This window comes from Nesoenas mayeri, assembly GCF_963082525.1.
Source record: "Nesoenas mayeri genome assembly, chromosome: 9".
Lineage (NCBI taxonomy): Eukaryota > Metazoa > Chordata > Aves > Columbiformes > Columbidae > Nesoenas > Nesoenas mayeri.
The window spans coordinates 17,907,162-17,931,600 of NC_137557.1; the positions used below are offsets into that span (position 1 = coordinate 17,907,162).

General features: G+C 43.9%; 1 protein-coding gene across 5 annotated transcripts in view; it reads right to left on the reverse strand.

The window, feature by feature from the left end:
- The window catches only part of VPS8 (VPS8 subunit of CORVET complex), a 66,540-nt gene that overhangs the window by 28,685 nt on the left and 13,416 nt on the right, over positions 1 to 24,439 (reverse strand). For 3 of the 5 annotated variants that reach the window (XM_080349440.1, XM_080349441.1, XM_080349442.1), the window contains 26 exons: positions 24,082 to 24,206; positions 22,883 to 22,969; positions 22,028 to 22,095; positions 21,467 to 21,620; positions 21,299 to 21,358; positions 20,339 to 20,446; positions 19,152 to 19,232; positions 18,023 to 18,193; positions 17,193 to 17,267; positions 16,483 to 16,518; positions 14,280 to 14,370; positions 13,288 to 13,334; positions 12,504 to 12,593; positions 12,206 to 12,252; positions 11,445 to 11,667; positions 10,752 to 10,841; positions 9,646 to 9,697; positions 9,333 to 9,375; positions 8,893 to 8,965; positions 8,129 to 8,248; positions 7,473 to 7,544; positions 4,778 to 4,897; positions 3,573 to 3,629; positions 3,096 to 3,178; positions 1,716 to 1,800; positions 608 to 706 (listed from right to left, as the gene is read on the reverse strand). In XM_080349440.1, the coding sequence (XP_080205566.1) occupies positions 608 to 706; positions 1,716 to 1,800; positions 3,096 to 3,178; positions 3,573 to 3,629; positions 4,778 to 4,897; positions 7,473 to 7,544; positions 8,129 to 8,248; positions 8,893 to 8,965; positions 9,333 to 9,375; positions 9,646 to 9,697; positions 10,752 to 10,841; positions 11,445 to 11,667; positions 12,206 to 12,252; positions 12,504 to 12,593; positions 13,288 to 13,334; positions 14,280 to 14,370; positions 16,483 to 16,518; positions 17,193 to 17,267; positions 18,023 to 18,193; positions 19,152 to 19,232; positions 20,339 to 20,446; positions 21,299 to 21,358; positions 21,467 to 21,620; positions 22,028 to 22,095; positions 22,883 to 22,969; positions 24,082 to 24,206 (2,357 nt within the window). Of the gene's footprint in view, positions 1 to 607; positions 707 to 1,715; positions 1,801 to 3,095; positions 3,179 to 3,572; positions 3,630 to 4,777; positions 4,898 to 7,472; positions 7,545 to 8,128; positions 8,249 to 8,892; positions 8,966 to 9,332; positions 9,376 to 9,645; positions 9,698 to 10,751; positions 10,842 to 11,444; positions 11,668 to 12,205; positions 12,253 to 12,503; positions 12,594 to 13,287; positions 13,335 to 14,279; positions 14,371 to 16,482; positions 16,519 to 17,192; positions 17,268 to 18,022; positions 18,194 to 19,151; positions 19,233 to 20,338; positions 20,447 to 21,298; positions 21,359 to 21,466; positions 21,621 to 22,027; positions 22,096 to 22,882; positions 22,970 to 23,198; positions 23,391 to 24,081; positions 24,207 to 24,439 lie in introns of those variants that run through there. The other 2 variants (XM_080349444.1, XM_080349443.1) reach the window with 2 other exon arrangements.

The window sequence follows — 24,439 nt, forward strand, 5'->3', positions numbered from 1 at the left end:
TTATCTCCAGATCACCCTGGAGGGGACTGACACCACCTCTGAGGAACAAGAGATACTATGGATTTCCCACGCCTACTAACTGGACAATTACTTCAGATACATCTCCATCCCCTGAAGCAAAGAGAAATTGAAGAGATGGGAAAAAATATTAGCTAGAGAAGTCTAGCAACAGTCTGTGTCTTGCAGGAGAAGCCATGACCCCATCTTCTCACAGGTTAGAAATGCCAGGGTGCCAAGGCTGAATGCTATTACTGTTGTAAGATGAAAAACATGATGCCACAGACTGTGAGGTCAGTGATGTCCTGACCTTGCTGCTGCTGCTGCACTCTCAGGAGATGAAGGACTTGCTAATGGCTCCTTCCTGCTACACAGCACTCACCAGCCATCACCCCTGACAAGGTCTCCTCACCCAAGGAGCAATAATCGAAACCAGGAAACCAAGGAGGCCAGCCTGAATCTAAGAGATGCACTTATATTAACATATGAGACTATTGAATCTGAAAATCAGAACTTTCTAAACAGTTGTGACTCAACATCATGATGTTTCTGCTTACAGAACAGCACTGGGCAGATCCAACAGGATCCACAGGTTTAGGATACGCTGTACCTCTATATGTTCCAAAGCTTTCTGCCACACCGACTGCTTTTCTTCAGCACTGTAGCCCGGCATGGACAGGATGTTGTGAATATAGTTGAAAACTTCTTCCTGTAAGGCATAAAACCATAAATGGTATAGTATGTTCTGCAGTGCCGCTAACAGCATTAGATATTGCTACGGGAATTTTGTTTGCACTTCAAACAGTCTTAGGATGACCTCAGGACTAGTCGCCTCTTAGCAAGTCAGGATAAGTTATCTGCAGGTGAGATTATATATCCCTGAAGAGCTTCTGAGGAACTGCCAGGGGAAAAAAAAAGCCAAGAGGGATGGAATTGATGGTAAATGTGTTAAGCACTGAGGTCAAAGAGAATTGTTCCTCCACTATTAGAAATGTCCCCTCTTGCTCTCAGGGAAAAAGGCAAGGACACCACTCTTGAGCTGGGGGCACAGGCAGAGAAAAGAGTGCTCAGGGGGTCCATTCTCCCAGCATATTCCTGAACTCCTCTTCCCCACCAGCTTCTCCCCTACATTCTCCTGCACTGTCCTCAGCTCTGGTGCTCTCCTGTAACATATTTTTTGACTGTCCCACTATCACAGCCTATTTCTTCCGACTCCTTGACCCACACCACTTTCAGCACACCGGTTTCACAAGGAGCTCGTGAGATGAAATTTGCCACTCTCATCCTAACTTCTGTTGGCGGTAGGGAAGAGAATACCTCAAAAACCGTGGCAGATACACAACTTATTCACATGCAGGAGGTAAATGCAAAGAGATAAGTAAGGGCAGAGAAACTGTCCAGGGGAAGAAAAGAGGGGACTGATGGCAGAAACAATCAAGTATTGCAGTTAGCTACATTTGCCATAAATCCCACCTTGCACTCAGGTTTTATGTATTAGCATTGCTTAAAGTTAAAAAGAAACCAAAAACTCTGAAGTAGTTAAAAAAAATAAGCTCCTCTCCAACACGCACACAAACAAAAAGTCTCGACTATAACTAAGAAAACTCAACTGTAAAGGGGAACAATTTTTAAGCTAGAGAACTACAATGAAAAAGCTGGGCAGGACGGGCTGCGCTGCTGTGAGGAAGAAAAGGGCCAGGAACACCAGATCTACTCACCTTTCTCACAGGATCACGCAGGTAACAGCCAATTATCTTGTCGTAGCGAAGCTGCCGTTCATACATGAACTCGCAAATCTGATAGCTAAAATGAAAGATACCTTCCACATTAGGAATAAGTCAGCAGGATACAAGTAGGTAGCTCAGACCCAGCGCACTTTGGCAGCACTTAAAAGAAAATCCAGCATGTGTTACAAAAAGCTTTTGGGAATGTCTTACATTGAGGTTTTCAGCACACAGGCTGTGTGACTCCAGTTTACATACGTCATTTAGTATCAGCCCATCAACCTGCCTCTTTTTGGGAAAGTTATCATATAGAACAGAGAAAAACAGAGTTACTAAGGTGAGAGGCAAAGGACAGAGGACAAAAGTCCTTAAGGAACTCAGGTTTCATAGCTGCTGTTCTTCACAGATCATCTTCCTTCTTTCTGTAACACGCTCAGCTCTAACCTAGGCCAATCCGCAATACTAGTTAGAAGAAATAAACTGAACATGACTCAGTGTGTTATGACACAGCTTCCTACCTTCAGATTTTGGTAAACATCTTAAATATTTTGAGACTTGAAATAAAAACTTGCAACTAAGGCTAAATAAATGAAAAGTCTGCTAAATAACATTACACAAGTGTTTGAGCTCTGATGGAAGTGGCTCTGGCAATCAAACGCTCTGAAGCAGGGAGAAAAAAATACATTTATTGAGTCTGAAAAATTTGGTTGAGTAACTCCTCCTACGACACATAAGAAAACAGAAATAGCATACCCCACCACTGCACTCCTGTCCTTTGTAGTACAGTGGATTAATTCACATAACATCCCAATTCAAGACTTGGATGGAGATGCCCCTCCCTGGCTGACTCTGCTCAGGCATGACAGACTCTTTCCAGAAGCAGAAAGCATCAAAAGGAGATGGTAGAGATTTTTATCCTTTCCAGACGCTGTATTTGTCTCTCCTACTCAGTTCTAAAACAAGCACCATGGGGGTGGCTCCAGACCCCTTCATGCTTTTAAATCCACCTGTGGGTCTCACCCCAACGAGTCATCTCCATCTGTCAGTGCAGAGCGTTCAAATATACAACTACACCTTTGAACAAAGCCTGGGCTCTGGGATGGGAAATGCCAAAACTCATCAAGCCCCACAGCATTTCATGCTGAAGGGTTTCCACAGCTCTACCTCCTGTCAACGATGCTTTTGGTAAGAACACTCAGTAGAAAAAAAGACAGAAAGACTGGGACTAACTATGAACATATTAAGTGACGCATATGTGAACACACAGGGAAAATAATTCCAAGCACAGCTGCAAAGTAAGAACAAGAAATGTGGAGGAAAAAAGCTTTGGAAGACACTTAAAGCAGTATTTATACATTGTACACAGCAACTTACAATTCTGCTTTTTCTGCCATTTGGATAAGACGGCTCTCTTCAAACTGTACTATCCCTCCTGCCTGCAGCAATTCTAGAAGGACCTGCAGATAATGAAGACCAGTTATTTATATTGCAGCAGGAGCTGGACAGCCAGTGCCATTAGAAGCACACTGCTCCTGCTCCATTGAACTTCATATTTGCTTAATTTACAGACTTTTTTAATTGATTGTCCATTAACTATGAAATTCACGTGCTTTTCCTGTCTCTGTTCCTACTGCTGTCAAACCTCTCCTGTGGGCAATGCTGGGCTGGGACCCTCCTTCCCTCCTGCTCTGGAAGCACTGCCCCATTCTGCCATTGCCAGGTGACCATTCCTAGGCCAGGCCATATCAGCATATGACCTTCAGCCAGCACACGTTCCCAGAGAGCCCAAACTCTGCTCCACAGCCTGGTCATCCCCAGTGCTTAAAGAAATGCTCCCTGGAACGCCGTTACCTGTTGCCTCTCTGAGTGGCGGGAGTCATCGTCCGGACTGCACAGAAACTCGAGGACCTGCGTGAAGGTGCAGAGGTTAGCACGAGTTAGGCCTAACCTCATGCTTAGCATAAACCTGACCAGCAGACTGCGAGCACCAGTAACCACAACAGCAATAAGAACACAACAGCGCAAACTGAATGTACTACTCCTCTGTGAGGTACTCTCTACTTGGTCTTGTAACTAAGTACTGGAATAACCAAGAACTGCTGAAAGACTCTGGGGAGGGAAACCTGTGATTCTGCTCCAGGATCTAGAACCCAGGGAATACAGAAGAACTCGGGGACCCCAGGACTCTGCCTTGCACTACACACCAAACAGCTGGAACCGCTACACTGACCCTTCCGACTTCTGTCCTGGACTGTGCCATCTCTCCCAGAAAAAACAGGAAATAATTTAATTCATAACATTTAATATATCTGTAATTAAACTGTTTAACCCAAATGCATTTAGCCTCCACAGAGTTCTATGGTCTTAAATTATGACAAAGGACGTATATTTTCTAACTTGTTTTTTATTAGTGTTCATATATCCACCTTCCATCGAAGTACAACTGCTGTGGCCATTGAGGCCTCTTCCTCAGTCCCAGGAATTTCTGGGACTTAAACTGGGATATAAACATAATGCACGCAAGCTTCAGGCAGGTATTGGTGCATATCAGCCTGTTTCAAAGACCAGAGGAGAATGGTGGCCACAGGAACTACAAATTCCCCACTACATATATGAGCTCTAGAATCTCGCTAGTGTAATTTTAATTGCCACCCCTTATTTGCTTACCATGGCATCTCCACATGTACAAGTGACAACAGGCCCACCAAAATGCTCATTGGGGCTTAAACAGCTTGTTCCTGCCCTTTGCTTTCCCTCTCCTAACACACCAGTGACCACAGAGATCCATGAGGAGGAGCAGCGGCTGTTCCATCTCCTCGGACCTGACCCTATTTCTCATGCAGTTTCATCAGACAAGCTGAAATACGGAGCTCACTGTGCTCCTGTGTTCTCTCCTACTCCACTTTGAAAGCATAGCAAAGTCCCAGCAAGATGCTGCCTGTTTTATAATGCACCAGTTCCTTCCAGAATTGCTTCAACCTGCAGCACTAGCCGCACTTTCTGCAGTGCTGCATCGTGTTTGGGATGTTTTCCCACCCCCAAAAAGGAACACTCGCCTGGTCGAAAAGCGTCCTGTTCACAAACAAGGTGTTGTTGGGCTTGGCGAGCTGACGGGCGAGGAAGGTGAAGAGACAGCCCACCTGTGACGGGGTGAAGTCAGAATTCTCTACCATGACCTGGGAAGCAACAGAGAGAAAAGGGAAAAATGAAACCACACGTGACGGATTGCACAGCTGCCTTCGGGAAGGCAGTCAGGACATCAACACGAAATCCCTGCGCAGCCATCGGGTCTTGTCACACCTCAGACATGACACACTCTCCTGGTGCTTGTCCATCCCAAAGCTCAGAAGATAAGTCACCTTCCACAGCACTTAACTGTGACACTTGATGACACAGACAGTGGACGTGTCCTTGCTACATCACCTCTGTCCTAAAGGTGAAGAGATGCAACCTCTCTGATGTATTTTTCCTGTATATCTGCTGGGAAATATTCTCGCACGTCCCCAATTTTTGGATGTGAAGGGGCTCAAACCCCGTATTTATCTCCATCTCTGTAATCTGTGCTGATCACTGGACATGTAACAGAGTTTCTAAGCAGAAAAATGTTGTCATTTGAAGATAAAATTAATAATTATAGAAGAAAAAAAATACATTGGATTTCAAGGCGCAGGCATTCACCACTTCAATTGTGGTATGCAGAAGAACTGATCAAATGACTAAGAAAGGACTGTAGATTTGGGGAAAAGTTTCTTGTCTCACATTAAATTAGCTGTTAGTCTATGAATATTTTGAGAAACTTGTGGCTGTGTTGACTTGACTTGAAACTACAGAAAAATGGAATATCAAAGGGTCGTTACAAAAGGGATTTGAAACCTGAGAAGTGCTTGTCACCTGTCTGGCATATAAAAAAACATGAGCGTGATGTGTCCTGACTTGGTGTCTTATGCTTCTAAAAAAAACCTGAAACACTAAAGGGAAGTGAAATGCCCCTGTTTGGAGGGTCCCCTCTAGGAGCAGCGGGTTGAGCTGGCAGGACATCCATCAGCTGAGCAGCTCGGCCAGCTAACACCTGAGAATTGCTCCAGCAAAGCCAACACACGGAGCATCTCGCAGTTCTTAACCCCATTCAGTCCAAGCACTGCAGATACAATCGATTCCTTAAGTGACCTAGCGTCCCAGCTCCCCAGGAGATACTGATGGTTTTCTTACACAAGGGGAGGCAGACAGGTAAGACACATTAAGGAATCAAGTAGAGCTCTGCTTGAAACATCAGCTAATGCTATTGTTCTTTTTTACCTTCATTTTGTTTACAAAGGCTGTTTCCTACAGGAGCCTACTCAGAACGGTGTTAGCTAATAGCATTAAAAATACTACTCGCTAAAACAACAGGAGTGCTTTATTAATTTTGGCTTTGTTTTCCACAATCTGGGTCCTTATCAGTCCAGTGAAGGTGAAAATATTGTACCTCTGAAACACAGCAGCATTACAGAAGCTGTAGGCCAACCACGTCGACTTTCTAAAAGACAATATATTTGGCAAAGTTTAGATTTACATTAGCCAAACATCTGTGTTGACTAAACTATGTTAAAAGCACAGCTATTTCCTAAGTGTTTTTTTTCTGCCAGTGATAAATCTAAATAAAAAGCTCCAAGATCTTTTTTTAATTTTATCCAAGAAGAGAGCGGATTCCAGAGCAAGGGACTGACAGTCCAACTGTTGGCCTGCAGGTGCATTCAGTCCTGCAGCACTTCTCAGGACCACCCTTCCTTTCCCCTGGAGAGCCAGGCTGAACCCTGTTGCACTGGACGTTCGCTCAGCCACCAGCAGCACAGGGCTGGCAACAGCTCCATCCGCTCCCCGCGGTGCCGCAGGAACACAGCTGCACTGTGCCACCTCCTGCCAGCACCAGCTAAGGACACAAAGCAGCACATTCTCAGCCCGCAGAGGGCTAGGGAACACCCTCACAGCCATGCCCGCTCGGAGGCTCACGCTCTGGAGTCGACGGTGGCAGCACCGTCACCCAATTCACCCGCTGCTGCCCTTGCTCTCATCTATCAACAACAACAGTGACAGGGAAACACTACTTATGATACGTTTATACAGAAACAGCTTCCAAGTGGAGTTGGTCATTATTAATGCCGACAGCTTTGCAGGGGAAAGCAAACAGCATTTGGCAGCGGCAGCTTTTAATGAGAGCCTTCATTGTTAAGGAGCACAATCTGCAGACAACGAGTGATTTCTAGAGCACCAGGCTGATAACTCTGACGTTCCTCTTCTCTGCCATTGACTAAAGATAGGTCTGTCATTCTGTGCACGTTACAGCCCAAGTGCAGCAGTTACAGATACAGGGAGAAGGGTTTTATCAGAAAAGCGTTGGCACCTCACCAGGCACAGGATCCCTGGGACCTTTTTTTCTCCTCAGAAGGAATCAGGGAGTGGAATCAATGAGAAGCTGGTAAAAAGAAACTTAAAGGTGCAGAGAGGAGAAATCTGACAACAAAGTACAACCCAGGGGAAATCAGAGACGGGAAAGGAGACCTCTCTGTCACCTTATTTAATGTGCATGAAGCATCACTTCTGAATATCCAACTGACAGCCTTGGCTGAGGTGAATCCAGCTGCAGCCCACTGCCTCCTCAGAGGTGTCAGCCAGGGCAGGGCTGCAAGCACCACAGCCAAATTACAGCTTTTACTGCACAGCATTGTATAGAATCAGATGTAAACACAGAGGTGAATTTTTAGGCACACTCACTTTCAGAAGTATGTCCACAATTCTCTGCTGATATTCCACGGCTTGCTTGTCATTCTTGAAGTCTTCAAAAGTCTGCATGAGGCAAAACGCCGACACCTTGAGAAGAATGCTCTCCACTGCCAACCCCAGCAATGCAAGCAAACGTAAAAAAGCGGCCACTTCACAAAGCTGACAACGCTTTTACATCCTTTCTGTCTATATCACATAAGCAGCAGGTTCCAAAATACAATTTCCTCTTTTGTAACTACCAAAATGGTTCTTACATATTCAGGTAAAAATAACAAGTCCAGTTAGTAGACAGGAAATTCAATAAATTTGGAAAGGAAGAAAGATGAATCTTTATACAGGAGAAAGATGTAGGTACTAAAACACTCTGCACAAATACATTATTCTTGGTTTATCTGTGCTTTAAAGATGGCCCCTGTTACCATAATGTTATGTTCATCAATTTATACTCAAGGACCTAAAAAACTATTATGATCTTCTGTGATATCTTATGGAGCACACATCAAAACTGCTCCTACATCAAACCAGTAACTACGAGTTTAGCTAAAGAACAAACTTTTAAGTAGGAATCTTACAGATCACGCAACCATGACACGGATGATGGAAGAACAAACATGGCATTTTCCTCTTGGAGATGAGCGATCTCTTACCAGAGCAAGAACATTAAGGAATTCCCGAGTATCAAAGTGCAGCAAGGTACGAACATAAGGGTAGACCTCCTCATCCACAGATCCCTCAGCAGAATGCAGCCGGATGAGAAACTCAAAGACCTGCAATGAAAATCCAAACAAACACAGCAGATTTTCTATGGATTCCAGATAACTGACCACACAAGCACAGGGGAAAGCAGCTCCTCCATATCCAGGGCACAGCTCTGCTCCTTGGCAGCACTTCCCCACGTTCTCTTATTTGCTCCTTTTCCGAGTTAATTTTCCTGTCACCACAGTGGCAGTGAAGCCAGGACGAGTTAGCAGCTTAACTTCAGACCCAAAACCTTCCCCGTTGGCCTCCTTGAACCTGATACCCATGCCTGCCAGCAAGGAACTCTTGAAACAAAACCAAAAAACCCCAAACTGTAGCTGGAGTAGATTCAAGCATCCAAACAGAACGGTGTTACTTGCGCCAGCACCCTGGAGGGGTTTAGAAGATGTGCAGAAGAGGTTCTTAGGGACACGGTTTAGTGACAATGTTAGGCTAACACTTGGACTCAATGATCTTGAGGGTCTTTTCCTAAAATGATTCTATTTCATTCTTTAAAGAATGATTTGGTATTTACGGTGCTATATGCTCAATATCACAAGGATGTAGTTATCAAATTGATAATAGTTTTCTGTCAGAAATCCACAAAATAAGACATACGCAGCTTCTTCTAAAAACCTCACGTGGGAAAGCTTCCTGCCTAAAGGTTGCTCACCTGGTTTTTAACCAAAGGTACGAGATCCTCAGGAATATCGCCCAGCGGATACGCACGGCCTGCCAGGCAGCAGCTATAGATGAGGACAGGAAAGGCATTTTTAATACATCCTGACACTGAACAGATTGAGGAGCACAGTTCGTTTTTTGAGTTAGTTTTCAGGATGCTCTTAAAACAAGTCCAATTGATTTTGTAAATCACAAAAGCAAGCACTACAGACAGCACTGCTGTTTGCACACAATAAGCCAACGCACTGCATAAATTTGCATTTGAGGTATGCCATTCCACAGCAGAAAACCAACGGGGAGACTCAGTATTTCTCACAAAAATCCTTACGCTTACATTTTAGGAAGCAGGAGTATAAGATGATGCCATTATAGCGAGTTAAAAATCTGGTGCCACCACTAGGCAACACCTCAGACACTTTCTAAAGGACTTACCTTATATATACGAGCAGCTTGTTGCCCATTACCACCTGCTCATCTACAAAACAAAAGTTATGTGTCACGTTTTCTTCACAAGACAACATAGAGAGATGCAATTATTTTTCCCAGCTGTTAGCAAAACATCTCATCTGACAAGCACGCAGAGTTCTACACACAGTAAATTGAACAGCATTACACACAGTAAATAGTACTTGAGCACTTTTTTGTTCTCTATTTCCTTTTTGCATCCCTCTGTTGGAAGTGACTAGAGAGACTGAAAACATCAAATATGAAAACTAGAAACCCTTAAAGGGACAGAATTCTATACCTGTGAGAGACTTCCCAGCATTCAGTGGAGGAGCAATGACTTTGAACAGCTTCTGTAACAAGAAAGAAGACAGCGCTCAAGCAGCTGGAAAAGCTCCAAGCAAAGAATCGGCATGGTTTTAAAGCAGAGATCGCCATCTTCCCCATAGAAGCTCTGCCTTCTCACCACATCTTACGATTAAAAAGCACAGAGGACATCAGATGCGGCACAGGATGCTCCTTCCAGCTGATGTTATGACATATGAAAACCAAACCCCTCCATTCAATCAGATCTAACCCTAAGCAGAGAGGTCACACTAAAAAAAAAGCAACATTTGCTATTCCCAGAAGTAAATCAGATCATAACCCCAAGCCCTGTTCAATCAATCCCTATCAAATGAGAGTACAAACGCTAACAATCGGGCAGTTTAAGACTTTCACACTCAACGGACTCAGGTCTGAATTTTTGCACTACTGAGAAAACACCAGAAATGTTTCTGTAATTAAACATTTTGATGCTACAGCTACAGGCTTTGAGAGAACTGCTATATTGGGCACATCAGGTAAGTTCACCCTTTGTTTCCATTACTCTTTAATACACACTACTATACCATTATGTCAGCAGAGGAGGAACAGTATGAAGGAAAGAAAGTGTGAGGTGTTCACAGAACCTCTCCCACCTACACCCCGTTAATCCCACTGTGCAGAAAGCTGATGCTTTCTCAGCTTGTCATGGCACACGGGCCAGGCTCAGCACCAGCAACAAAGCTGTTAGCCCACAGTTTTGCAACGCAAACTCCATAAGCCATCGTGTTATTCTCTTCTGCTCCTTTTGTTTTATATATGTTTATTTTTTAACATGACTAAATTTCCTGCTCTAACGTTGCAGAGCACGGCCACCTCAGCAGGGAACTTCGTGCTCTAAAGCACAGTAATCACAAATTACTTTTCTCCTTTACTGCCTCTAGTCAAACTGCATATATCGTACATGATTTCTCCCTTGAAATGAAAAAGAAGAATATACACACAGTGAATGAGAAGATAATGCATTGGGTTTGAAACGCTGTTTCTCAGAAAGACTGTGTGCTGAGCACACAAATAACTCGCTGCACCGAGCAGCTTTCCCACCTCCATGGGGCTAATGAAGTCATTCATCCCACTGTTGTAGACGTAGATCATGGCATCATAGAGGTGTTTTTCCCAGCACAGAAGAACCACCTGCACAGCAAACAAAGCACAATGTAGATACAGAGCTGCTCTTAGCGCAGTTTTCTCAAATACAATCTCTGTCCTTGCATCATCCAGTGGTATGATTTAAAGCAGAATGAGAATTTCCACTTGCAGAACCAGTCTCTGGAAGGACCCCAAAGGAAGGATCCAGCTTATTGCTCGCATAGCAAGCATGGAATCTCACTGTCTAGATGTCTACATTCATAACCTGCATGAGGCAAAATACTTCTTCAGAACCCTTGATTGCCCTGGTTTGCCTTTTGGTTGGGTTAGTGAATCATTTTGTCAAGTTCCCAAACATTCCCTTGGAATGGAAAGTCATGCTGTGGCAATAGAAACCGGCGAAGGAAAACAGGGCAGCCCAGCAGGAACACGTCCTCACTCCGCTGACTGTGTCACGCAGGAGCAAACACCCGCGCAGGCAGGCTGGCAGGCACCAAGCTGACAAACGCAGCTCCTGCAGCCTGTGGTGTGAGGCACGGAACTCAAACCAGGAAAGACTGGCTGCGAACAGCACACTAAACAAGAAGTTTGCATCAGCAACTAGGGGATGCTGTCGTTTATTCAGAGGAGCTCAGTACAACGGCTCACCTGCTGTATGTCTAAGCTGGTGATATCCATATGCACAATGCAGGCTTCCAAGTTTTCCAACCTGTTCTTGTCTTGGAAATGAAGCAGCAAGTCTTTCATCACTTGAGGTGTGATTCCCATCAGCTTATCGCTTAAGATATATGGCTCCAAGCACTCCAGAAATATGCCTTTAGCTACAGAATTCTCACTCATTTTATCATATATCTGGTTAAATAACAGATCCCTAGAAGGAAAGAAGTGTTTATTTATCAAATAATCTACTTAAAATCTCATTACTTCTTTCTGAAGGCTTCAAATTAAACTCCGTTTTCTCTGTATTTCTCAAACTCAGGAGCTGAATGCCCTGCTCAGCTCCTATACTGATGCAAGTTACAGGCAGCTACACAGAATAAATCAGCTATGGATGTTGCAGAAAAAAACCCTGCCGTTAGAGGGGAAATGATGACAGAGGATATCAAGGCAGCTTCTTTCTTAAGGGGATGCTGTGGGGAAAACAGTCTGAAGCAAACTTTTGTCCCTCAGCACATCAATGAAAATTGAAGACATACTTTGAGTATTGAGTACCCTGACTTTAGTATCAGTTTTTAAGGATTCCTCTAAACTATGCTGTGATATATATGACATGACGATGCTGTGATATATATAACATGAGGATGATGTGATACGATTCCTCTAAACCACGAGATATTACAAGAGGCAGCACTAAGGGCTACATGGTTGGTGGTCTGCTTCGGGAGACGGGCTCGAAAACTCAGACTTACGTGCGCTGGAGTAAGAGACAGTAATCAACGATGACAGGCACCACGTCCTGCGGGAGAAACGTAAAAAAAGCTGTAGGGACTGGCAAAAATCCCACCAGATAGCACATAGTAAAGCCAGGTCAATACAGAGCAGAATCAATAAGTGATCTGAATCAGCTGGTAGCTGGCACAGTTACAGGTTTTCCATGTATGCTGGTTCATACAGAGAAAAACTCTAGTCACACATTTTTGCAGCAAACTAAAGTCTGATTAAAAATGTCCAAAGATTTATACAAGAGGGTCCTTTGGAGCGCCATACCTGAAAATGTTGCTCCATAACCTGGATTTTTCCTTGGTCAGGACACTTCTTCAAAGTCCGATCAGCGTAGTGGAGAAGGATTTCAACCATCTGAATTTACAATAAACAAGAAAATTAATTCCAATCCTACACTGGAGGTGCCAAGACGATGGCGTGACATGGGACAGAAGGGTACTGAAAGCCTACACTAACTTTAACTGACCAAGAAACCGGGCTGCCAGTCTGCCAGCAAATTTTCAGCCAGATTAACACATCCTGAAGCACAAGGCTCATCTGGGCCATGTTTGTACCCAAAGGGTAAGTTATAGTAACTTAAACAGCAAAAATAAAATAAACAGGAAGAAAAAAGTACAGCTGAATAATTATTGCAATAATTGTGTATGTTAAACATACCCTCCCCAGAAAAAGGTTCCTATAACAACTGGACCCTCCTAAGAGGTAGCAAGTTACATACTGATGAACGCTTGCCAACCAAAGGTCAGGAAACTCTGGAGATACCTCCAAAAGGTTTCTCTCTACTGTGAGGAGACCAGAGATCTCAAGACCTGGATAATGTCATATTTTGATTTGCTAATGCTGCAGATTTTATCCCCATCTTTACCCAAAAGGTATTTCCAAATCTCTTCTAAAGTCCTGCTCACAGTCTTAGCAAGAGCAGCACATATACGTGCTCTAGAGTTGGCTGGATTAAGCTCTGGAGGACAGAAGCCATTCCTTCCAGGAACACAGTCAGTGTCACATCAGCGTACGTGAAAATCCAGTGAGGAAGAAAGCAGTGACTCACTCTGTCCGCAATGACCGCTCTGCGCTTGCTGGAGTCCCCAGACAGGCCTAGAGACAACGAGGGGAGAAAGAAATAACGGAGCTTTTCTCAGCTAAGCTGCCAGTGGAAACAGAAACATCCCACAGTTCAGATGCTAACACCACCACCCTTGAGCTGCAGAGGTCAAGGTATCTAAATACACACTTTGCTGTTCTACTTCTAGCCCACTCTTCTTCTGAAGAGCTTATTCTCCCAATGTAAAGACTGTCCCAGCACAGGAATGGCAAGAACAGATCTCAACGCTGCTTAACACTGAGAGAACAATTAATGCAGAGCTGTCAAAGACTGTGGACATGAGGCTGATTGCTGGAGGATGCCTTGGTGGAAAGAGGCTGAATTAACTGCACCATAAGGGGAAAAAAATTCTTAAATATCAACTCAAAAAGACAGTAATACTTTGAAAACTGAAAAGTATCTGCTTAATTGCATTATATCCATGCATTAAAATGAGTCATGTACTAACAATTTCACAGCAGGAGGATCTTACCCTGAGAACTTGAGTCTCATCTATCAAAAGCACTAGAAGTTATTTGTTGAAAAGTCAATATGTCCAGTACAAATAAGACCATTCAAGCATCAGTTTCTGGCATAATTAACATGTTTACCATTACAAGCTAAGTGCTCACAAAGCATCCTCCTTCATAGGAAAATGATGCCAAAACCCAGCAGTTCTTCAGTGACGTGTATAGTCAGAGGAGACCTGAATGGAAGTACCTGCTCGGCAGAGCTGACGGAGCATCACACTCAAAATTACCCACAGGTCATGCGTGACCTTCAGGAATACTTTAGCAAGCTAGATAATCAACACCCGGGTCTACATCCTACTTTCTCCAATTTAATTATCTCTTATATTTTTTTTTCCTGAAAAAGTTATTCCTATACATGCACAGGTTTAAAACCTTCCCTAATAGCTTCAATTAGAAAAAAACAAACAAACAAACCACCAAACTTACCTACTACGGCCTTTGCTTTACCTTCATAAAAAGACCAGGCTAGCGCCAGCGCATCAGTGAGACGCTCTTGTTTCAGAAGGTGGTCAACTCTCTAAAATCACAAGTAATAGTGAACCTTAGAGTTACAGAAAAGATGATCCTCTCCCATTTAAGACCAGTATTTCCCAGTAGCGGGTCATGATCCCCAAAAACAAGGAGACAGGAAACCTCTGAAGCTCTTGACATATCGCAGTGAAGGACAGTATCTCAAAAAGATTCTCTTGTATGTACATTTTCTGCTGGACACTTAAAAAAGACTAAGAGATGCCAGGCACCAGTACATCAAGTCCCCGGGGGCTACGTTTTAGGTCAGATGCTTGATAGACAGAGACCCACAGCATCAGTGTCTGCAATCACAAAGAAATAAAGTTTTCCATTCCCCATCCTTGCCTCATCGCTTGGAGCACAACAAAAAATTCCGCTGTGTTTTCAGCATGCAGACGTGCTCATCCTACCCTGCGTTTTCTCCTGAGCTCACAGTCCACAAGGACTGGAGTAGATCACAAGTATTTTCTCCTTGAAGGAATTATTAGCACACAAGGTCGAGCACCGCTAGTCTTGATATGTTACGTCAAAATATTGAAGTACTATTTGAGAGAAGCAAGATTCTGATTGTCAGACCAATGTTCTGTAGTACAACAAGATCTAACTCACAGCTTCATACTCAATTGTAACTTGAGTAAGTCCCCTACAACAGAGGTGCTGGCAGCACAACAGAAACCATGTGGTCATTTAGGAGGAGGATGGCTCAGAGCATGTAAGTTGTAACTGAATTCTAGGAAAACCAGCACATGAAATCCTCGGTCAAAGCAAGACTTTTCATTAACAGTTTACTAAACCAAAGTCAGTAGTGAACAGCTGGAGGGAAAACTAGCAGAGGAAAGTGATCCTCGTAACTAAAAGCAGCAACTGTATGGAAGTTCAATAGAGCTGAACTGTTCACATTTTATTCAAGGTCCTGATACACTGTCATGTGGAGGAGCTTATAATCATGCATGAGCCATAAAGTAGTTAAGAGGAAAAATGGTCAGTCACTGCTTAAAGGAGATATGTGAGACTGGAAAGAGATTATATTGAAGTTCCTTGAAGCCCCCTTCTACATAAGGATTTGGTAAGTTAACTTGGCATAAGCTGAGCTTACTACTGAAGTTTGCTGATGAACAACTGTCACTATACGATGCAAGACAGCAGGCCAGAAAGACAGACACGACAGGATTGCCCCTAAAGCAGGATAATAGAGGCACAATGCAATCCAATGGTACAAGCAGGAGTTTGGTTCTGGGGCACTGGTGAATCTCCAGAGTGCCACAGGCCACCGATGTCACGTAGCCAAAGGGACAGCAAAACGAGACCGAAGGGTGCACAAGGAATGATGTATCTAGAGCAGACAGTGAAGAGCAGGTGACGTTGTGCATGGCATAACTTAAAACCCAGAGTAAAATGTGCCAAAATATTTACCCATGTTCAAGAAACTGAGCACAAAGGAGGTGCAGAGATCAGCGACCACGAAAAAAGAAAGGAATGGGAAGGTAATCTGACAAGAGGATGACGAAAGAGCTTTGCTTCGCCTTGCAAAACTAAGTCGGAGAGAGAACGCACATACTCTGAATAAACACACTGTGAAGCAATGATCCAGAAAGGGAAAACTGCTGTTTAACTCAAGTGAAAAGAACACCCGAACAAACCGACATAAATAGATCGCTAAGAACTCTAGTGTGGAAATTGATACGGTTTCAGCTGTCAGAGAAACAATGTTCCAAAAAAACAAAAAAAAGATCTTCCACTAATAGAAACAGGGATGTAAAATCCAATGAACTTTCTAGGTAGGATGTGATGGATTTCATGATGCAGCTCCAGCCGTAGCTGGAAAAAGAAATAGAGTGAAGCAGATTTCCTTCTACTGTCCACTTATCTGGCAGACAGAAGCTGATATGTTGCAAGGCGTTATGTCTCGCGTGGCAGAACAAGGTCTCCATTCGGCCCACAAGTTCATGCAAGCAGGAGCCCGCAGTGTCCCGCCATGGAAAGCAGCGTGCCTGCGGTGCTGGCCGTGTGGAAAATCTGGGATCCCGAACACAGAACACGCTTCACAAATGCTCCCTCCCTCCTCTTATTTTTAAGGCATTCGAACCTATGAAGCTGTACAGTTTTCCTCTCAACGTACCTCTCTCCAGCTTCTCAATGTCATGATGTGAACAGACTAGAAAAGAAGAAAAAAAAAGTGATTTACTTACAGTTGCTCATGCAGCCTGTGGTATCCCACAGACCCACCCGAGCATGCTGGTAAAGGTGAGGATAAGTAAAGCTACCCTCAAGCTTGGCATGGCAGGAATAAACTGGGCGATTGTATTTAACAGAAAACATCACTTACATGGCCTTACAACCCATCTGCTCCAAGATACCATCCCTCACTTCATCCCCTGCCTCCACATGCCAGCCCACAGGCCAGCTCTCTTTGCCTTTCCACAGACAGCCTGCACTGCAGGACAGGAACAGTGAACAGCATATTCCTTTTATCATCCTATGCAACAGTCTAGTTTTTTCTGCTGCTTTATTTTCTTCTGTTTACTCACTAGCACATTTAGGACAGAGAAATTGAAGGTTAGGACAGAGCAGATGTCAGTAAAATAATGCTAAGTCCACCCTGAAGCAGCACGAATGAGGATACTGTGAAACTATCACAGTGCTTTACTTAGCCCATGCCTTGGCTAAAACCAAGTTACTGCACATTTCTTTAGTCCCATGGCATAAGTGCACGAAGAACCAATCCTTGATTCACATCTCCATCAAATAAAAGAATTGCCCTTCTCCAGAAGATGAGCTACCATCAACAGCGGATGCCCTGTATTTTCATTAAAAACTCCCCACGTTTACCTTAGTTCCAAGGTAGAAGATCTGACCACCACAGCTGCTGATGGACTGATAACAAGCTTTCTCTCCAACCAACGCCTACAGGGAGAAAAATCACATGTAAGCAAAACCACTTTTTGTTTTTGTAACATTTCTCAAGAAATATATGTACTCTTGAACTTTAGAGACGCTTTGTAACTCAGAAATCAAAACGAGGATTGGGAGATAAGAACACAGATTGCTGGGCTGTAGTAAGTCAAAAAGCTGGGAATGCAGCTCAAAGCGCTACTGAGCTCTGGCTGCCCCGCAAACACGACGCGGTCGTAAGGAACAGTGCTCGGTGTCTATCCTCACACACAAAAATAGTTATGGGTGCTCTTTCCTTGCCAGCTGCAAAAGAGGAAAAAGTAGGAAGCACAATGTTTGAAGTGCTGCAATTTCCACTAGTATGGATGGTTTTGGATTTTTACTTCAAACAAGAAAGAAGTGTAGTACCTACAAGCATAATTCTCTCTATCCCTGCGTGACAATCTATGAGACAAGGGCAGGGAATGCATGTACAGCACAGGCACTGCTACAACAGAGTATGTGCAGCATACAAAGGAGAAAACCCTCTAGGAATCTCTTGAAGAATAAAGCACAGCAAGTTTTCTCCTGAACAGGGTGTTCCAATGTTTGGTAACTTAAGTGCAGCTCCTGAAAACATCAATGCACCAGAGGAAATATCAAGTGTCTGCTGGCCACATCAACACCATGTATGATTTCTGAGATGCTTCAAAAGGCTTTTCCCAGGTTTCTGCTTGGGGCATATCTGAAGCAGAGGCAGTGAAGAGCAGCAGGGCACTCGTTCCTACCAGGGCTTCGCTGACATTGCCTCCTGTCGCCAGCGATTTGAAATGGCTGCTGTTGTAGACAAGCTGAACTTCTGAGATCTCGATGGTCTCCAGCTCCTCCTGTGTCTGACGATCTATCACATGCAGCTTCTCCACGCTGTCCAGAAGCACTGCTGTCCGGGAGTTTATCCACTGGAAAGGGAACAAACAGCAGTTTTCAGCAATGCACACACAATTAGAGGCCAAATGAACAGGCTCTGACCATTTCCCCAAGTAGCAAGACTGGAAGTTCTAGCATGGCTCGTAGCCTTGTTATACACGGTCACTTCACAACAGCACCCACGCGTAACTGCAAAGGCAAAGACAGCGAGGCTCCTTCTGGAGTACCAGCTTTAACACTGAGAAAAATTAAAGGAACCTTCTTCTCAGAAAACAGCTGTAGACAAATGAACAATCCACCAGAACTCTTGTGCTCTGGGTGCGCTATTTGTGCTCTAGCACACTTACCATCCAAAGGTCTCAAACCAAGAATACTACGACACCTGTTTTCAAATCCCTTTGCAGGTCAGTGTGGCATCAGGAAGCATTAAAAAGGGGAACAGTACATCTGAGTTTAACTCACAGCCTGTCATTCATATTCTGTGGCTTCTACTTTTATACTTTCCTATTTTACTCACTGTATTCTGTAGCTGTGTTTTAGAGTTGAACAACCTTTGTTAAAGCATCAAACAATTACAGTGCCTTAGCAAGCACTCAAACGTGGAAACACTAGAATTTTACTGAGGCAATTACACAGAGTTTGCACTATTTTTAGTGAGAATACAGAATAAAAATCTTTCTTGCCAGATTCTCTCTGGCTCTTGAAAATGTTTCCTCAACAAGGCTACTCCTCCTCCCCAAGAAAAGGCAGTATTGTTGCCTCCGTGCTATTAATTTTTTATCCTTTAGCTACTACTTGCTACTTCACTCATGCTGGTTTTCCACAAAGTCCCAAGTTGAAGGACATTTTCAGTTAGCTGCAGATAAACAGTCACTTCTTATGCTACATTAGTAAAGCCTATAGTATAGAACTAAGAGCTACTGAGATACACTGACAAGAAAACTAATGAAAAAAAATTAAAATGAACTGTTTTACAATATTAAGACTTACAGTAAAGTTGATGAGGTCATAGTGCAGATGAAGCTGCCTCTGCTTAGTGACGTGTATTGCACCTGTATCATCTCTCTTGACCTAAAAGAGAAACCAGACAAGGCTGAATCAAACCCAAAGACTTTATGGGCTCAATATCTCTGTTCCTGGAGGCCATCAACCCAGCCCCAGGAGCCTGGAGCTCCCCTCAGGCAACGCTGAGCAGACAAGCGTAACATCTCACTTTCAAAAGCCCTCATGAGTTGTATATCACAAACAAGCTGGCCCTTTGTGTGCTCATGGGATTGTCCCTCCTTGCTCCAGCTCCTGTGTTACAGAAGGCAATTCGGTTTCTAAAAGGGGTGCAAACCTCCAGCATTCGCACAGAGAGTGCCAAACGACTGACTCTCACTCACTGACTCCCGACGGGCTTAGCGATACTGGATTGAAGGGAGATGCTGCATGGCAACTCCCAGTCAAGGGTTCTCTCTTGTCCTGTGCAGGAACTACTGTATTTTCCACTCGTAAAAGTCAGAACTGTGGAACGCTAATGTGGAACTGGCTTAATTCATCACCATTAAAAAACAAACAAAAAACAATCTGCAGAAAAAATAAGGGTTTTTTAACATTTTGACAATTCGAAGTACAGCAAGAGGGACATGAATTCAGCAAAGCTGGGAAACAAACGTAGTGCTCCAAAGCCAAATCCCAGATTTTCTGAAGCCCAGGCACTACTCCCATATGTCGAAACCAGATAGGAAATAATCTTCAAACAACCATATCAGCACATATCTGCATGTCTAAACGGGACGAGCAGCATGCCCTGAAGTCACACGCCAGCAGGACCTGAAAGCTGTTGTCTCCTAGTGGTTTATAAAATTATTTTCCAGAGTCAAAATAAAACGGTATCTCAAATTCATGTGATCTCCCTGAAAACAATCCACATTCTTCTAAATCCAGCAGGAATGAGATAAGCTGCAAATAAACACTTGTAGAATAAAGCTCATGCCTCCAGGTTGTCAGGGAAGGGCACCGCTGCTTGCTGAAGAGCAATGACCAACAGGTTTGCTTTCCTGAGCTGGCTGCAAGCTGCAGGCATCTCCAGCACCCACAGATATCACACTGTCACTGAGACAGAGGCTCAGTCCACTCAATATGTGAATAAGACACGACTACCTGAAAAGCAGCATCAAATATTCAAGGCTTACCAGAAGAAAATGCACAACATCTCCTCGACAAAACGCAAGCATGGGGTTCACCGAGTTCTGTACAGCCACAAAGTGCCAGGCCAGAAGGGGGACACTAGAAGGGTCCATCTGTCGGACAGAAAGCACAGGCGGTATTTACGGTCTGCGAGGCAGAACCTCACTCTTCCAAGACACACACGGTTCGTCAGCTGCTCCTCGCTGACTCTGCCGTGTACACACGCAGGCTGCAAAGCAATGTCCTGGGCTGCTGACACCTGAGCAGTGGCTTGTGCTCCTTGGTCCAATCACAGGGTTTAGGGGCAACGTGTGTCTCTTGGCAAAGCAGTGAGCCAGTCAGAACAAAACCTGTGTCCCAGCTGCTTGCTGCAGATCCAGTCGCACATGGATTGATGGAATATGACCAACCCACAGCTTGCCAGCAGCCTTGTGTCTCCGTTCTCCCAACCTAACATATCCCACATCTTCCCCCAGCTGCTTTTCCAAGAGGAATTATACCAGCGACTAGCAAAAGTGAATAATCAAGAGTTTAGAAGACTGTTTAGTGCTCTAATCCCGCTTTATTTCTGTCCCCACAATTAAAGGTTCTATTGTATGGTTCTGCAAAGCAATGGCCCCAGTCCAAGGAGACTGCAGCCATAAGCAGGTCAATGTCCCATCTGTGGGAACATGGAGGCTGCAGCAGAGAAAACAAGAAGTTGAGAGGCTCCCGTGTTCCTCCCTTCCTACTTATTGGAAAAATTCAGCATTTTCACACAGTTACAGCTGAAAGCAGCCTTTGCATCCCCTCCCTGCCCACAGTCCGCACACAGATCAACATCACCACCGCAATTCCACAATGCAGAGTTTACCACATGCTGATAAAGCAGTGACATCAAACACCTGGTCCTAATCCATCCCCTTCACCCCAGGAATTGTTCGTAGCCATAATCCAAAAAGCAACTGTTTGGCTTCATTACTCACACGACCGTAGGGAAAGGTCATCCACACTTTCAGAGATGGCTTCAGGCCAATAACCAGTATCTTCAAGAAAAAGAAAACAAAGAAGGCAAAATAAAACCTCTGAGTATATAGCAGAAAACCTCTCCTTTGTGATTTCCCACACAAAGCCTCCTGCAAGCAGCACCTTACCTTTGTTAGGGAGGCCATGGCCAGCAGTGAATACTGGGTGATAGGATGGTCTCTCAGCTCAACTTTGGCATGTAATGGTTCAATACAGCAAACCTCCCCCTTCGAGCCACTGAAGAGACAGCGGGATTCACATGTCCTCACTCCCATAACTCTCCTGCAAAGAAGAGAAATCAGCTTGGTGGCCAGTTATCAAGAAGAGATAAGCCTCATGAAACCTCATGAAATCTCAAGAGTGATCCTTCATAAATATTGTTTTTAAAAAGTGTTTTATGCAGCTGCAGGGATCAGTTTCAGTGTGTCACTTGAAGCAGCCCCATACAGCTGCTCAGACACAGACAAGAATTCCCTAAGATCTTATTTAACAGTAAAGTGTTGGAAATTCCTGGATGTGATCAGACTGCCAAACAGCATCTTGCTTCAGCTGTGAAATGACACTGCAGCCCTAAATTCAACATTCAGACAGTAGCTTTATTGCTTCCAAGGGTTTTTTTGCTTAGGTTTTAAAACCTATGACCCAGCATTAGTTTCTTGTACTTTCTACATTTAGAGTTATCGTCTTACTTAAATGACAGTTCAAATACGGAGCCTCCGCTGTCGTTGCAAATTGCAAGCGTCGGGTCATCTGTAAACTGAGCAGATAATTAGATTAGAAGTGGCACTAAGAAATAAACTGCAAAAAAAGAAGTACAAGTATTGTCCCTATCAGAAACATACCTTTAACATACAGAGTTGAGACAATTACTGGCTTTTTATGTAAGAAATGTAAGGTTTAGCGTTTCACCATGGCCCCTCCAGCATTATTGCTAGGCTGGGTCACCCAAGCGCTGCAGTGCCCCACCAGACCCACCACACCAGTTCCGGGTGGGCCTGGGATGTCTCAGCAAGGGCCAGGACAGCAGAAAACAGACATGCGAGTTTCTGTGTGTGATGACAACACTATGCTGAACAAGAAGCCATAGATGATTTCTCTTTCAAAGCAAACACCCCCAAGTTATTTGGAAAACTGCTGAGAGAAGCTACTTTCTACACTTCAAACTCTTGCATTTAAAGTTGGCAAGTCACGTATCCAGTTCAAACCACCACAAGTTTTAGAGAAATGTATTCTAGCAACTAACTGTTCGTTTTGGCAGCAGAGAGAGAAGTTGTAACAAACAACTGTTGTTTGTTATACCACAACTCACAGCTGATATTATTTCAGCTTTCAAAATACTCAGTTTATTTTTTAAATAGAATTTCTGCTCATTTTTTCCGCCTCTGGATGCTATTGCCAAATAGCTCCTAGGTAGCTGCTCTCCACTGTAAATCAAAAATTACTACACAGGGAAAAACAACGCATCTGACTGAAAACAAGTGTGTTTTAAAGAAAAAACATGCAGCAGTACAAACCAAACAAGGAGTACATGCAGTGTTTGTTACCTTGATGTGCAAAATGGCTGTTCCCGGCGGGTGGGCGTCTGTTATTGATCGCAGCAGCTTCCCGCTGGCCAGATCCCACATGGTGATCTGCAAGCAGAACACACTTACTGCCAAGGGTTTCTCTCCATCACCTCATGTGTTAGTACATCAGACAACGTCTATATTCCCCATATCATCCTCAGTGAGTAGGGTCTTCGTATCAAAGAAAAATGATCTGAAAAAGCACTTCAATGCCTTTCTCTTGCATACAATCAGGGGAGAGTTGAATAATCTCTGCTAATGCCCATCAGCAAAACCCAAGCATGTCCACAGCTACCTTGTCACTCTGCTCGTCCTGTGTTTGCTCAGCGTGACAGGTCAGGTAGGAGTTTGCAGCTTGGCTTGCGCTTGGACATCAAATTCAGACCATTTCCCAGCTAAGAAGCAGGAAGTCTTAAACTATTTAGGGCATAGCTGAGGACTATTTAGCCCAGAAGAGCCGACATTACACATTGAATTGAACTTTTTGTTGGAAATTCTATTTTATATGGTTCCATATGTCATCAATCAAAGCTTTGTAGACCAGATGTTTCAGAACTTCTGCTCCAAAATATTTTATCTGAGTATTGTTTAAAACGGGCCGCTGCTCTGCATGGATCAAGTCTGTATTTCCACAAGGTCTGGAGCAGTCTGGCATTTGGCCCTGTCACAGGTACTGGACTGTATTTCATCTGGAATGAAGCTGAAAGCCAAAGGAGCAAAGGAAAATGAAATTAAAAAGAAAAACAAAGCAGCCTTCTTAGTATTCCACAGACCTCTAAATTTTACCAAGTTAACTTCTATCCATTTTGGTTTAGTTTTAGTCTTTAACTTCTGTTCAGGAATGGCTTTCTCTGTGCAGAAAACAGCATGAAACCAGAACAGCAGGCTCGACCCCTTTCTCCTCCACGTTGTAGAAACTATGCTGCTTCCATTGTACAACACAAGTAAAATATCGGTTAAAATGAACTTGGATAATTTCAAGCTATCATCAGTAAAAACTAGCTTTAATTACAAAGAACAGCTCTCACAAAGTGGCCTAGAAAGATGAAGCTGATCGTCATGCTGCGTCCATTGCACATTTCAGTTTATTAAGAGTGGGACTTATGTCACAGGCAGCCACGATTAACCGAATGCTTCACTATATTGTGGCACTGGCCCATGGCAGCCCAGGGCATTACCTGTCCCTTGGCAAAGCCGCACAGGAGCCTGGAGCAGTCGTTGTTGATGCTGAGAGCAGAGATGGCCCCATACTGGGCACCCACAGCAGTGCTGCCCAGACACAGCCGCAGAGCCTGGTTTTGATCTAGAGCACAACCATTAGTAAGAAATTAAAGGGAATGAAAGAGCCATGACTCAAATTAACATCATGCAGTCATTCACATATACAATTCACCTGGCGTACATTAACAATTCGCAGGCTAAAGTTCTTAAAACAAGAGTTTACAAGATAAGGATACGTGTTAGTGCAGAGATAGTGGGACATTGTCTTGCAGGGAAAGATAAAAACTGTTTTTCCAAGTAGAAAACAGGCACAGG